The sequence below is a fragment of the Pezoporus wallicus genome, unplaced genomic scaffold (assembly GCF_028554395.1).
Source record: "Pezoporus wallicus isolate ANWC-B61680 ecotype Strahan unplaced genomic scaffold, APGP_CSIRO_Pwel_v1 contig_8732, whole genome shotgun sequence".
Lineage (NCBI taxonomy): Eukaryota > Metazoa > Chordata > Aves > Psittaciformes > Psittacidae > Pezoporus > Pezoporus wallicus.
The window spans coordinates 224,431-240,121 of record NW_026639809.1 but is presented as its reverse complement, the minus strand read 5'-3'; the positions used below and the strand labels follow the sequence as shown (position 1 = coordinate 240,121).

Below are 15,691 nucleotides of genomic sequence, written 5' to 3'. Positions count from 1 at the left end.
ACATATTTTGATTCATTCCCCTGGTTGCACCACAGCCAAAGGGACTGCTGTCCTCATGGGGAGAATGAAAAGACACCAGTTTTATAAAAGTCCAGAGGGCTAGAAGAGGATAACCACCAGAAGTGATGGCTTGAAGCCATCAGTACATTTTCTTCATTTACAAAAAGAACTTCAATATGTACTTGAAATGCTTTGTTTTAATTTGTTAGCTGTTCTGCAAAGATCTCTTGATAATACAGAATGTTTCCACAATAAATGTTGGCCAGAACAAGTTTACTCTAGAGTTTTACTCTATCATTGAGCATTTACAAAGTAAACTAAATTTAAATAAGTAAGGTTGGCCAAATTCAAACCACAAATCAGAAAACCACCAAGTAGGACCATCCTCCCTGCCAAAGCTTAATGTGACCTAATGGGAGAGCTGTAAGAGGTTAGAGTTGGGTTTTTTGTAGCTTCATGTAATATTTGGCAAACCGAAGGGGCTGGGACAGGACTCCTGATCCTTAAACAAACATTTGATGTAATTTTTTTTTTTTCACTTTTTCATCATAATAGTACTCTGCATTCTGCCCTCCTATGACCTCAGCCCCTTTTCCCCAGGGTGGGTCAGATTTAGAACCTCCTTCTTCACTTATGAATGCCATTAGAATCAGCCCCTTCCAGCTGTGTTTCACCTCCACCCACAACAGGCCCTGTATGTCCAGCAAAGTGCAGAGAGGGAAAGGACTGCAGGGAGAAAGAGCTGTGCCCTGGCAGCACATCAGTTGGCTTTCAACTTCTCACTGAGTTTATTATTCATAGCACTGGTGGGAGGGCAGGGGGCAGGTGACTCACACAACATCTTGTCTAAATTGAAAACCAATACTAATCCACACTCCTGCAACCAAGAAGCAGAGCTGCGGTGGGTCACTGTGGTCAGTTTTGCTTACAGTGGATGTCTATGCCCCAGGGACTTCTTGCTCCAGGCTAAGCAGGTCATTCACTACCATTAAAACAATAGAGAATGGCAACTTTATCTTTCCCTCTAACCCCTTCAAAGAAGTGATCTCCACTGCTTGTTCTCTCTGAAAGAAGCTACATTTATATTGGTGTTAAAAGTGAGAGTCAATGTAGCCTCTTGAGTTACTTTTTAATTTGTATGAAACATACAGAGAAATGTATAAAAAAACCCAGCATTCCAATTTAGTACTGCTCTAACTATATAAAACAAGATAATGACCTTACCAGCACTGATCCAACCAGAAAAAGGAATGTTATTTAGCCTCAACTCCACATTATTCCGAATACAAGTGCACAAGAAAATTATGGTCCTAATTACAGATTGAAAGACTAATGCAGTAAAACAGAAATAAAGTACTTTCTTTCAGGTACTACTATAGAAAAAGAAGTTTAACTATATTGAATTTAATAGTAAAGCATTTGCCTAAGAGAGTTAATACACTGTTCCAATCACATTTTAAACTAAAATCTGAAGTGTTTTTGCCAGCATCGTAGAGGTTCACTACCTCAAGATACATGTGCATTTTCAACAGCGATTACATGACTTTTTCAACTTGTCCTGCTGTCCTGGCTTTCTCTCACTGTTTAACAATGCTGCATAATCTTGTCTTCAGTTTGCCCCCAGTGCTATTTTTGATGCCTGAATACTTAATCCTGTTGTCAGCACACTCTACCCTGAAGAAGGGTAAAGAACTACACAGTCCTGGCACCTGGAGTAGATGCTCCCAGACGGATGGAGAACTAGGATGGGATCACTCAGCACTAGACCAGGGCTGTCAGGGAACCTGCTTAGTTGAGGAGTGATAGGACATTCCCGGGATGCTCAAGGTTGTTTCAGTCACCTGAAGCAAAGCAAAGGTAATAAGGGCAACAGGAAATAGTCCTGCCCATATGCTGCTGCAACTTCTACCTCCCAAGAGCTCCTCCCTGCCTGGGATCCAACAGGGAGGAGATGCTCCACATTTCCTGCTCAAGAGTGCCACAGTGGCCCCAAGCGGTAAATAAGTAAAACTTCAAGACGAGACCTGCAAGTCTTCCTTGTGGCAGAGCCAAATCCTAAATTGAAGGAATGTGTGACAAAGCTGCCAAAAGTGTGACACTTGGCAGCTCTCCCAGCTGCCTTCTACTACTTCCCTTCTAGCCCCCAAAGTACCAGTGATGTGAGTAAGGGGCACTTTTAAGTAGCTGCTGGTCCTTTCCCACTGCAACTGCCTGAAAGAGGACTCTTGGCTTCTTCAGGCGCCACTGGGTTAAGGTAGAGAATGTGCCTGCTGGGCCCTTTGCCCGATTCCTATTCAGATGGTGGAAAACAGTATAGGAGATGACTGGCTCTTTCTGAATTGAGGAAAGCTTTTAACAAAATTAGTCTCCGTTCTTCACAAAGCCTCACAAAAGAAAACAAAGCATCAGCCAAAAAAACTTCATTTGCTTTCTCCCAGCCCTTAAGCCAATTGGAGTTAACTCCCATTGAACTATATACCAGCTAGGGACAGGCATATCTCACTGCCTTCACATCTTCTTCAGAAACCAGCACACACCCCGAGGTATGGACTGTGCCTTCACACCCTTCTTTCAGTACTTTCCATCCTCACACCTTGGAAGTAAGATATGTAGGCGTTAGCTGCTTTCCCTGTAGGGAGCACACTCGCTCTTCACCCAAGTCACAAAAGCCTTAAGTAGAGAAAAATCTCTCCCACCTCACCCTTGCTTATAAACTGTTTCCATCTGGCTAAAATTAAGTTAAAATTCTTTCTTCTCAGCTTAGATTGATATTTCTAATATTTCATTTCCAGAGGGGGGAAAAAATAGCAAATGACCAAAGTGTTTCATATCATGTTACACTCTCCATTGAACTGAACATCTCACTGACTCCTTTCCACGTAAGGATCATTGTATTTTATCCACTAACGTTAGAAAAGTGTAAGTATATGCCGTCTTTTACCCCAAAAGTAGAGCACTGTACAAATATGCAGGTATTCAATCAACACAGCCAGATACAAACCAATGGAAAATTACTATTTACACACACACAAAGACACCTCACAGGAAAGCAGAACAAAAATGGAAATATAGCGCACGTAAGTTATCAGAAGGGTAATTATTCATAACATACCTTTAGTTGGCACATGCATACACAAAATAGTCATAAAATGTTCCAAATGTGTGGGCAATACTTTCATATCTTACTGACACCACGAGGAGCACAGGCATGCAATCACTGATCCAGAGGAAAAAGCAGCTTTATTTCAGTTTAACTCTTGCAGTTGTTTGAAACATCCCATCCTGCTACCAATCTGACATTGCTGGTGTAGTTTGAGATACCTGACACACAAAATAGCATACAGTAACAAAGATTGGCTCTTTATTTTGCAATTTTTTTACAGATCAGAAGATACAGAATCTCTAGACCTAAGTCTAAAGTCACTGGCTCATTGTGTGAAGTCAGCACAGTCTATTAATCCCTCTAGTAGTCCCTACTAGGAAAAAAACTACCTTTTGTGATGTCTAAATTAAATGTTAGCTATTATTATTCCTGAGGTGACCTAAGGAATTTACAAATCACTTTAAAACTGACAGAGCTATGTTAAGGAAACAACTTTTATATTTCTGAACTCTAGACAGATTGGCAGATATTTATATAGAAGATACAGCTTAGCTATATTGAGACACAGCTGAATTCTTTGAGTAGCCTATTCTTACAAAGACCAGAAAGCTGTAGGCCAAAGTAAGACCATTTGTTTTACATGACAGATGCCTCTGACGATTGGATACTTCACAGACATAATTTCACTATGGAATTTTGAATTGTATCTTCTCAACGTATTTTTAATAGCAGTTGTCTTAAAAGGAAATGTACAGAACTTAGTTTAGTATGGAAGACAGTCATATATCTGCTGAAAAGTCCATTGAAGAATAACTATGGAAAAACATGTATTTTTTTTATCTAGAATGTTGAGACTGCATTTGGGTCTGAATGCCAGAAACCAAAGGTTTCTATTTCTACCTGTCATTCTTAAAAAAGTAATCATTCAAAGAAACAGCACAGAATTTTCATATTCCTCACAGTTCTGTAAACGCAGTCACCTTCCTGAATTCAGAGGCTTCACACATGGTAAGGCTGTTGTTTTCCAGCAGTCTCTCTCCCACTTAGTGACACAAGTTCCTCAGGAGCAAAATTCTGCTGAAATACTCTATCTCTCTTTGCCTGCTTCTACATCTCAGGAGCCAACCCTTTTTGAGAGGGATTTCAAAATGGAAAACTGTCCTTCTGAATCAAGATCTGACCATCGGCCCTCCATATAATGTTCAGAGCCCAGCAGAAAGCTGCCTCAGTGGAAGCAGAAACTGGAAACAGAGAACCACTTTCCTTACGCATATATCTCTTCCCTTCGTATTCTTTGAAATACTTAGTTAAAAATTACCATCTGCTTATAAATTAAGCATATTTTTAAAGCGTAAGGTTGTGGTTTTTTTTTCTTTCAGAAACTGAATTTCCTCCCTTCTGTAAAAATTCATAAAATTTTTGAGGGAATGGGATACTGAGAAGCAATGTTCCAATGTAAAGTGAAGACTGCTCTGGCCTGTTCTCAGCTCTCTCATGAATTGGTGTTTAATGTTCAGTGGCCTCCAATGTAAACTTTATCATACGGGTGCAAAGCAGCATATCAGCACACAGTACAGATGCTTTCCATGAATTCAGTTTGTTTCAGAATCTTGAAAAAATTCCATAGCTGAGACTGCTACTTACACCACAAATCAGCTAGGCATGGCAACCCCAAAGGAGTGTGAAAGCACTGGTTACTGTTGCACAGCCTGCTATTGTATCACAGCACATGAAAAATGGAGACAGAGAACAGTAATTTTTTTCAAGTGTACAGAACTCAAATCTGCTTGAACACAGAGATTTTGTAGAACAGGATCAGAGAACTAAAGCTGCTATTCTACACATCCCAAACAAAAGTAGCTCAGCAACACAGAGGTACCATAATTGCACTGGGGGCCCTGTCATAAAATTATTGAATAGCTAAAGCATTAGGTATTTGAAAATTTATTATATTTTGTGACCAAACTGGCAACTGCAGAGGGGTTGGGACTATATTACAGTGTAATAAAAACCTCATAAAACATTTAAACAAACTCACACATCTGCAGTGAGATGGGAGGTATTATGTAATGTAAGTCATTGCTAAAGTCACCTCTCACCCTACTAGCTGTTGCAGGAGCAATGTTAGGTATAAAGTGCCTCTGTGGTTTCTCACTGTCTCACCCCCACCCCTAATACACACATGTATTCTCATGCATGGACGTTATTTACAAAAGTGACACATGGATTTGGGGGCGGTTTGATGCTTTTTTCCAAAAAAAAAAAAAGTCAAAAATAAAAATAATAATAATAAAGAAAAAAGAACATACCTGGAATGCTTTCAATTTCAAACAAACAAGTGCAGAGGAAAAAAAGATCCGATTCTCATTTTATCTTACTCCCCACAGTAAAGAAATTTTGGATACAGGTCTTTTCTTTAACTCATATCTAACGTCCTCTGGAGGATTTCACTGGATTTAATAAAGAATATTTGTGGACAAATTCTTGACCTACATCTTAGGCTGGCATCCCTGTTGTGTTTGTTCTTAGAAAATTTAACAACAGATCTACAGCATTACTTTTGCAGTTTGCCAGAAAGCTTATGTCTCAATTATATGCAAATGTAGATGATAATGTGTGAGGTAGGATCCACAATTGCACTCAAGGGACTACCTCAAAACCAGTCCAACAATCAACGATCCTTCGTCCAAACCACAAAAGACAATGAGAGATGAGTGCTTGGAATGCTTTAAAAAATTATGGCTGCCAAACTGTTTGAAGGCAGTCAGGAATGTATACTGAGAATTCATTAGAGTTCCTCCCTGGCTGCTCTCTTCACTGCAGCATATTCAGATTAGTTCCCAGATGGCCCTTGATGAAATATTAAGTTACTGAGCTGGAAAAAACAAATACCTTCAAAGTTTCGTTTCTTTCACTCTTGATTTCATACTGACCTACTCTGAGACATGATACAACATGGGATATGGAACACTCTGCAATGCAAAGCAGCATAACCACCACCTTTCATACTACTGAAAATACGGTTATTTTTGCCAGCTGGAAGCTGAGCAGAAGCTTTGTAAAACCCTGAAATCCTTTGTAGCCTGGTGGTTTATATGAACAGATATTATCTTAGAATACTGAAAACTTCCACAAACTTTATTGTTAATTCACTTCTTTTCTCTCCAGCTTTCATCTTGTAACTTGAAAAATCACTTTTTCACTTACAAAGATGCAGACCACCAGCAGCAATAGCCCAAACTCTGCAAGCAGTAAAACTACTCTGTAAGGGGCATTTTATGCTTATTCCTTCTCTCTTAGCAACATCTTGTTAGTAAGCGTACTTCCAGCACAGGATAGAGAGAAGGGGAAGAATGCCTGAAAAATGCTACACATAGTGGTGATGTCTAGGCTGTTCCTGAGGAACAATTCAAACACACCAATCTCTTCCCAACTCTGAAAACATTTTTCAGAGCTATCATGAGATAAAACAAGCCAGGTATTAAAAGCACTACTGAAGACATCTAAACTCTAAATAACTTATCTATGTCTCTCCCAGCTACCAGATCAATTTGAATAATATATGAAAGGATAAACTTACACAGTATTTTTGTTTAAACACCTAACTGTGGGCTACAGGAAGAAGCATTCCTTGAGAGGGACCCTGTCCTGGTGTTTGACCGGACAGTGGAATTCCCTCTTCTTTCATCTTCACCCACTACCAATGCACAAGACCAGAGCTCACTAACCTTTCTGATCCAGAGCGATTTGAATCCACATCTATCACTTGTGTGGCAGGTCAGAGAGAATGCAAGAATGAGGAAAGCAAAGGAAGGAAAATAACTTACTAATTTTTCATGTTAAACTGACCCACTTGAAGGAAACATTAATTTAAGCCAGCACAGGTAAGAGAACACAATTCTTCCCCATACCCAGAAAGAGGCGCAAACAACAATTTGCCTCTTCTCTTTTTCATATGCACACACCTGTGACTTATAATTGCTAATTAAAATCAGATGTGGGCAATTCAATAGATAACCCGAGGAAATGAACTAGTGAAAACATAGGTCCTATGGGTTTTTGATAATCTAGATAACAGACTGGGCATTCTGGAGATCAAAAAAGTCTATTAGGAAACAGGATGGCTTTTAAATAACATTTAAGCCTCTAAATTGACTTTGTGATCTAGGCCAGATCTTTCACATAGATATGGGAATAACTTAAGTTCCTGGGGCTTCACAGGTCTTAGATGAGCCCAGCGAAAAACTGTTGCAGCTTTTCTGGTACATATATCTCTTGGAATTCTGCTCACCAGAACTATTCCAAACGATGGAGAAATTGATCCACTGTTGTTATGCCTACTTTGTAAAGTATTTCTGCCAAGTTCTAAGTTATCACAGATGAAGAAATAGCTTTAACTAAAATATCTGAAGGGCCATCAGAAATCTAGCAAAACAGCTTTTTTCTGGTATTCTTAGGTTCACCTCCCATGCACAATAAGCACACTGAGACAAGCTCATCAACTGAAAGAAACTGATATGCCATTAAGAGAAACTTGATCTTTTCCGATCTTATGGAGCCAAAAGAGCATTGCCTCTTCTCCTCAGAAAAGACTGTCATAAACTACACTGGTAATAGCCTGGCCTTCAGAGTATCTTACATGAAATACGTTAATATCACTTTTCATACTACTTTTTTAATTAATTATATTTTTGTATTGCAGAAATTATTCCAGTTTTCTCTTGGCTTATTTCCCATTTGTAACTTTCAGTGATACAGAACTTCATATGTGCTGTGCACACTCAAGTAATACTGACCCACTTGTTGGATTAAAACTGATCAGGCATTTCATGTGAGGAAAGTAACTGATAAGGTTCAACTTACCAGCACCAATCCCTTGTCTTACTCAAAAGTTTCTCACCATAGTCCCTTCCTCAATTTATAACAGGATCAGGGAGACAGCAGGTATTGAGAAGACAGACTTTTTAAGTTTTCTGCCATGTGGAGAATATTTTTCCCATGAAAACTGCTCCTAAGTGCTCTTACTATTGTATGCCTCCTAGAAAGGATGGAAAATAGTATTTGGTTTTGGTACAGAACAGTTTCTGCACATTTTGACAAGATTGTTCACAAATGTCAAAGCTAAACACCTGCAATGTTCTGCACATTTTATACTTTCTGAATATTTTGACTTCAGAAAATCTGACGCCATTCTATGATCTGTACTCCTATTTCCAGAGCAATAAAACCAACTTTCTACTCGATAGCCATCTTTGCCACATGAAGTTAGTGTTGAGTGAAGGCTAGAAATTAGGTCTCTCATATTATGTCAATATAATATATTAAATACAGACCGATGAAATTGACCTTAATCTGTAAATAATCGATGCATTTGTAACAGTCCTTTAATAGAGCTGTGACAAATACTGGATGCATTATTTAATGTTAATTTCAGTTGTACTACTGACTTTCATGGGACAGATTCTGCTCAACATGTATAAGCAACAAAAAAATGCAACGCTGTTGTTATTTAGATTAGTATGCCAAGATTAAGCAACTTTAAGCATAATCTGAAGCATTCAGTATCCCAATGCCTTCTGCATGGTCCTGCAAAGTTCTTCAAAAGAATTAGACACAAAATAATCACACAAATCCTGAAGTTTGTGTCCTGAAGCTTACAAATTTTGAATTTGTACTTAGGGATTAAGTTCTACAGAAAAAGGAGCCTGCTTGATTTCCCCTCACTATAATAACAAGAGGAAATGGTAAATGTGTGTTTAAGGAAGAGTAAAAAAAAACAAAAGTTTCTCAGGTTAACAGTTACAGATACACTTCCACAACTATTTTACTTTCTATTATTTTATATTACAATGTAAATAACCTGAAAAATTCAATGTTTGGAAACAATGAAGAAAACACTGTAGAAAGTGCAGTTCATCAAAGATAATTATCACATAAATCTCTTGCGTATCAGCTAGCACATCCCTTTACCATTATTTGCATAGAATTTTTTGAGAATGATACAATACAATGATATATTGTTGTCTCATCTACTCTTAGAATTACTAAAAATGTTTACATTACAGCAGTTTAAAAATACCCCATATTTTGGTCCTAACTCTTTGAGTGGAAGTGTCCTCAAGGACACTATCACTGACAAACCCCCTGATTTTGAAAGCTAGTTTTTCTGCATTAATGAAGTACAGCCTAACAGTGCCTTCAGTGTAGTCTTGCATGAAAGTAATCACCTCTCTGTACTTTTCCTATGACAAATTTATTTTTCCTATATGCTTTTACTGGCTGGTGCAGTTGGCATAGCTTGACTGACAATGAGCCAGAAAGATGTGAGTGTAGGGAAAACTCACAGCTCTCTCAGCTGTTGGCACAGTGGAGGGGGTAAGAGCATAACAGAAGTGATGCATTCAAGCACAACCTTGTGAGTTAGTATTACCTACCTGCCAGCTTGTGAACACTACTGGCAGTGCATGTAAATGCAGACTATTCACACCCTTGTAAACGAGGAGGTTTTGGAAACTAACTGCACAAAAAAATGTAACAAAACATTGTAAGTATTCATCAACTGCAGGAGCAAGTGAGCACTGCTCTTTGATCCCAGGAATTTAAAAAGGTGAAGTAAGTCAATTTGCAAACTAAAATGCATGCTGAATCGTGCTTAAACCAAAAACATTTCTTAAGGATGTTAACAGCACTTCTAATGTTTTACTGTGTATTAATACCAGAATAGAATTGTAGCCTTATCATGACACCAATCTCATGCATTCTTATCATTTGGGAGACCATCTCTGAATCACAACACTACAGTTGTGCCTTGCGGAGAGCATCCTGATTCCATCTACCTACACTGAAGGTTATATAATGCCAAAGGAAATACCAAAGCTGGTGGTACTGAATAATATACCCAGTATGACAACAACTCACCCTAAACCTCCAGTTCACTACTTGATGGGCATTTTACTATTTTAAGGCATTTGACGGTATCATTACCTACATTTTTAAGACAATATTTAAAGAAATTTTGTGAATTTTCATGCGTGCATATGAAGCAGAAATCATAAAATACTTCTCTACTAAACCAGTTCCTCTGCTTTCTAAACAAATCTTACTTATGCACTTGCCTCTAGGAAAGTAACAGAAAAACCTCAGGAGTACTGAAAACACTCATAAAAGAATTATTCTCATACTTTGTACAAAAGTGGGGGAAACCCCATTGTCAGATAAAACAAAAGTAGTTTTGAATCAAGGAAGCTAAATAAGAATAAACCCATGACTTTTATGATTTAAGAAAGCCCAACAGACATGATAATGACACAGGGCCATGTTATAAGAGATTGCACAAACATACAAACGAGATGAGCTAATTATCCAGCTCAACAAATTTACATAAAGTTAAAGACTTCCTTTTTGCTTCAGTGGAGCTCAGTAAGCAATAAAATTCAAGAGACAGAAAAAGCATGCTGTAAGCAGAAGATACAAGTCAAGAATTTATCTCAGTAAATGCTGAAGTAGACATGGACACTGGAATACATGCATTAAGACCAAACGCACTTTCCTTCTGGAATCACTGATGACAAACCAAGATGACACTGACTAGCCTCAGTTTAGTTGTGAGCAGCACTGGCCGAAACCTGCATTTAATACAGTGTATTTAAGATCCAGTACTGTATGTGGTTGAAAAGAAAAGGCAAGAAGGAACGTAAAGGATCTTCTGCAAATATAGTCAAGTAGATACCAAAGCTAGAAGTGGAATACTTTAGTAACTACACTACTTACAATATTTTTGAGAAGCGGGAAATGACAAGTAGTTCTATGGCAAAGAGTTTATTTTAATGGAACAGCAGTAAAAGAAATGACACAGTGGAAGCATTTTGTGTGGTCCTGTTCATATTTTTCCTGGTTGGAGAGAGCGCTTGATTCCACCATAAGCTTTTATTAACAGCCAAATCCACCAAAATGTGATTTTAAGCTGAAATATACACATATATAAATTGTTTATTATTTAAATTTCAAAACAAGCATAGCATTCAGACTACAAACTAGGCTCTTGGCAATTTTGTACAACATAACACTATGAAGGTTATATATCAGTCTAAATATTTACTCAGTGTACTGTGACGAGAAAACTGTTAGGATCTTCCCTCCCCACCCCTTTCTTAAACATACTCCTCCCTCAAAAGTTTGCTTTTTGGGGTTCAAGAAATGCAGTGCTTAATTCTCAAATCACAATGTTTCTACTCTCGGCTGGCATCACATTCTAAACAAATTTTGCCAACAGCCAAGCATTCAAGACCTTAACCTGCTGAAGAATGTACAAATGGCAGCGTCAAGTAAAAACACAAGGTTCATTTAGTTCAACAGCCTGTCCTCAACAGGAGCCCTTGGGAAGTAACCATCAGGTCCTTTGATATTTTCAAGTACTTTCTAGTGCTTTGGATGGTGCTCTGAACAGCATCCCCCCTCCACTTCCTTGTTTTTCCATCTTTGATACTTCGAAGCAGACACCCCTTCCTTTGATCACATTTATCGTCCCCTGTAGTGAGTTTGTTTCTCCAAGCTTCCTCCTTTTCCAAGTAAAAGTTCTTTGGTCTTCCTAGGGGCTTGACACCATCCTGTTCCTAAAAAGGAACTGACATAGAACAATGTCAGCATGAAAATGCCTAGGGAAGAGTGTAAGAAAGAGGACAAGCATGTAATGGTATTTCACCCAGTACTACAGAAATTTCCAACAACTTAAGGCCTTTATCTTCTGTATTTCATGATCTTCAATGGATTTTTCTCCCATTAATTTGTTCAGTTATGCAAGCTCTAGATGTCTACAGCACGCTGCAGTCAGAAGCTATACAGCTTAAATACAGCTTTGAGAACAATATTCTTTCATTTATTTTCAACTTCTCATCTGCTGATATAACTCAATATCCTCTTATTCTTGTAGTGAAAGAGACCCTGGGCCAGAATATAAATTAATCCCTACTTACTCCATGGTATTCATCATTTTAATCAGTTATTTGACAGCGCTCACTTTTCAGCAGACTTTTTTTAACAGGCATGTGAAACAAGAAATTGCATTCAATGGAGAGATCGGGATAGACGAGCGTTACCTCAAAACAACTCACCCCTCCACATGGTAATAGGCACTAACATGAAATAGATGGGAAAAGACTTTTCATGCCTTAATTATCTTCCAGGGTGAAGTGACTGTTTTATTTTTTTCTTGGGTTGCTTTCATTTTGGTTTGAGTGCTTCAGGACCACCAGAGCACAAAAAGGCTCCATGTGATCAGATTTGTCTTTGTCAAGTAATTCCTTGCCTTTCAGAAGTGCTTTCAGGTTTAGGAGGTTCAGACTTCAGGAACTCCTGATAGTTCTGATGTGTGGCATTAATTCTGGCATTCAAAGGCCAGATAAAGTACATGAGGTTTGTACTCTGAGACAATAAAGATGGTTGGTACATCTCTCTAGCAAAGATAACCTTGCATGACTGAAGATACTGGCTTGTAAACAGTTTAATAGATTGGGCAAATAACAGCCATACATCAGGCTGTAAGAATTATCAATTAGCCCAAAAAGGCCTGCTGTAATGAAGGTAAGCCTGCGTTGAAACCCAGTGAAAAGCTAGGAGGGAAGAAAGAAGAAGTCTAGTAATGACAGAGCTTGAAAAACAAGAGTATAAGTCTGGTTCACATAAGCACTTAAGGAGAACTGTGCAGCAGGAGTGTACTTTGCTGCTTTTATTACCACACAGACTGCACGCTAGGGAAGCGGATCCACAGCACTGTGATACAGACAGTGGTAGGTTAAAACTAAGAGAGCTAGCTCTGTGACAACGCTACTCTAGCACAAATCCCTGGTGTAAGCTATAAACAAGTGTAAAAGAACTGAGGTATTTCCAATAAAATGCCTCTGACAGACAATACTTTTATAGAAAGCTACTTCAACTAGCCCAGGGAACAAGATCAATTATCTTTAAAACTCTTTGACTCTATAAACCCCAAATAAAAACAGCTCTTCTACTCTACTGAAGCTTAGCTAGTTGCTGCAGAGAACAAATTTTAAACCAGATGGGAAGGTCCACACAAAGTGACAAAGCAAGTTGCCCAGAAGACAGTATTTAGTGAAATGTGAAACATTACCCGGGGTTAATTCCCTCACAAATCTCTTCCGAGTTTCTCAAAGCTTAGCCAAATTGCAACACTTTTAGCTGAAACTTCCCACACCAGCCATCTGCTTTAGGCTGAATTTATGGCTGAAATGGGAAGATTAGGGAATTCAGGGGGGAAACTGAGGAAACAGGTATTGGGTGAGGAAAGTTATGACTAAACAGGATACAAAATGCTGTAACAGTGAATCTGGGAAAGGGACAGAGACAGATGAGAGCTCTGGGGAAGAATAGGAGTGAGGGGATAACTAAAGGCTAGGGTGGGAAAGCATACACACTTGGAGATGAGTTTGGGCCTGATGTAAAGATTGTGGAGGAAACAAGCACTGCAAATGGATGAAGCAGGGTCCATAGATGACAACTTCCAGAACAAGACATTTAGGGCTGCCACCAGAAGCCAGAGAAATGGACTAAGTGAACTAAACTTGGTTTCAATTCAAAGATGTTTTTATTTAAAAGGGCGAACTCTTCAGTGGAATAGAAGGGATGATGCAAGCAAACCTCTGCCTTCAGCAATAGTAAGTACTTCAGAAAATGTGAACCAGGGATTTCATACTAAATCCTCCTTATCTTCATCAAGGACTGTAGAGATAAAACAAGGGGCAATGGGTTCAAGCTTAAACAAGGGAGATTTAGGTTAAATTAGGGAGATTTAGGTTAGACACAATGAAGAAATTCTTTACTGTGAGAATGGTGAGGCACTGGAACAGGTTGTCCAAGAAAGCAATTCCTAACTCATTCAAAAGCCAATTATAGTTTATATAAATTGTGTTTGTAAGTCAGCCTGTCTTGCTTGGTGAGAGGATGTGGAATCACACCATTAGCTTAGCTGCCTTATCTAAGTCACCACTGGGCTTCCCTGAGGATGGGGCAAGATAACCAGTAAACAGTGTGATGATGGTAGACATCTTCAGCACTACAACTGAATTTATAGCCATAAACTGTTGCAGAGCTCTGATGCTCTTATCTTGCACAAGTAATTTTTACCTTCCAATTTTAAAAGATTTCAACAAATGATACACTCTGCTATACTGCATGTGTCTGGAATGCACTCCTAAAAGAGTTTTGTATACTGAAAGCAGCATTTGAGAAAAATGTTCAAAACTGCTTCAGGTCAGCCTTTTTTTTTTTTATCTACATAACTGGGAAGTCACTGATCCCATTTAATTTATTTGAATTAAAGTATTAAATATTGGCTTAACTGTACTATAATTAACAGTGGTAATTCACTTCAGTGAGATCAGAGTTCAGGTATTTAATGCTTTCAGTGATCCCAAACTTACTCTCATTTCATATGTAATTATGTCTGGATTACATCCTCTAGCAGCATCTAGTATTAGCATCATTTTCATTACTTGGGTTTCCCCCCCCCTTCCATTAAACCAAACCACATTAATACTGTTGACTGGCTGCAACAAATACTTATTCTTTTGTGCAAACGGAGAAACTGTCACAGGTAATTGTTAGGCTGACATAAAACACCGTGCTGAAATGTCAGCCTGGAACTACAGCAAATATGTCACATGAAGGATTACTTAAAATTTACTTCAATGAACAGTGTTTAATGATGGCTTATGGAGTTTTATAAAAGCACCTTAACACCTTTCTGATCTAAAACAGAGCACTTAAGTATTCCAAACCAGCAGCAGACCACCCAATACCTTTGCCTGGAAGCCTCAGCAATCCTGTCGTTGGAGGGCAGTGTACATACTCTTAATTCTAGGAATGTTTTAATTGCATTTAGATTATTATCTCCTGCTCCAGCAAAAACCTACTGCATTTAATTAAAGAAGTAAAATAACATCATAGTTAAATAATAAACAGCTATTTTTGTGTAAACATGCAAAGGAATGCAAAACATTCCTGTAATCCATACATCAGTGCTTAATAACTACTTGCATATAATGACAAAATTTGGGACTCTATTAGCATTCTACTGCATGCCATAACCAGAGCCCCAAACCTGAATTTCCCCCATGTAGGAAGCATGTGCTGATGTCAGTCTGGGGTCACTCCCATGATCTCAAAGAATTCTGATGCATTCCATTTAAGCTGCAGAGCTGGATGGTAAATTCAAGAAAAATATCCACCAAAATTATCTCCATAATTCATTCACATACCAAAACACTGTAACAGCAATGACAAGCAATTGTTCTTTCAGGTAGACCTGACAATAGCAATGAACTCTCACTTTTTGCGTTACTAATCCTGATCCATCCTGAAAACAGAAGTTACAGAAAATCCACTGGACAGTTTGAAACAAAGACACATTTATGGTTGAAAATTTCTGAACTGTTTAGGATTTCCTGAGAAGTTTACTACACTAGCTTCTAACTCTCCCTTCTCCATAGAACATAACGTGATTCAGCTGTCATTACTAGGTCCAGCCTTATCACTGTGGCACTGACTGTAGCTAGCCCGACCTCACAAGGTGGT

General features: G+C 38.5%; 1 protein-coding gene across 2 annotated transcripts in view; it reads right to left on the bottom strand.

Annotated features, from left to right (window-relative positions):
- Positions 1-15,691, bottom strand: part of ANAPC10 (anaphase promoting complex subunit 10) — a 103,040-nt gene that overhangs the window by 43,134 nt on the left and 44,215 nt on the right. The window contains exon 5 of one of the 2 annotated variants that reach the window (XM_057416284.1): positions 9,051-9,620. The exons of the other annotated variant lie outside the window; for it this stretch is intronic. Within the exon in view, the coding sequence (XP_057272267.1) occupies positions 9,505-9,620 (116 nt within the window). The 3' untranslated portion in view covers positions 9,051-9,504. Of the gene's footprint in view, positions 1-9,050; positions 9,621-15,691 lie in introns of those variants that run through there. 2 annotated transcript variants of the gene reach the window in all.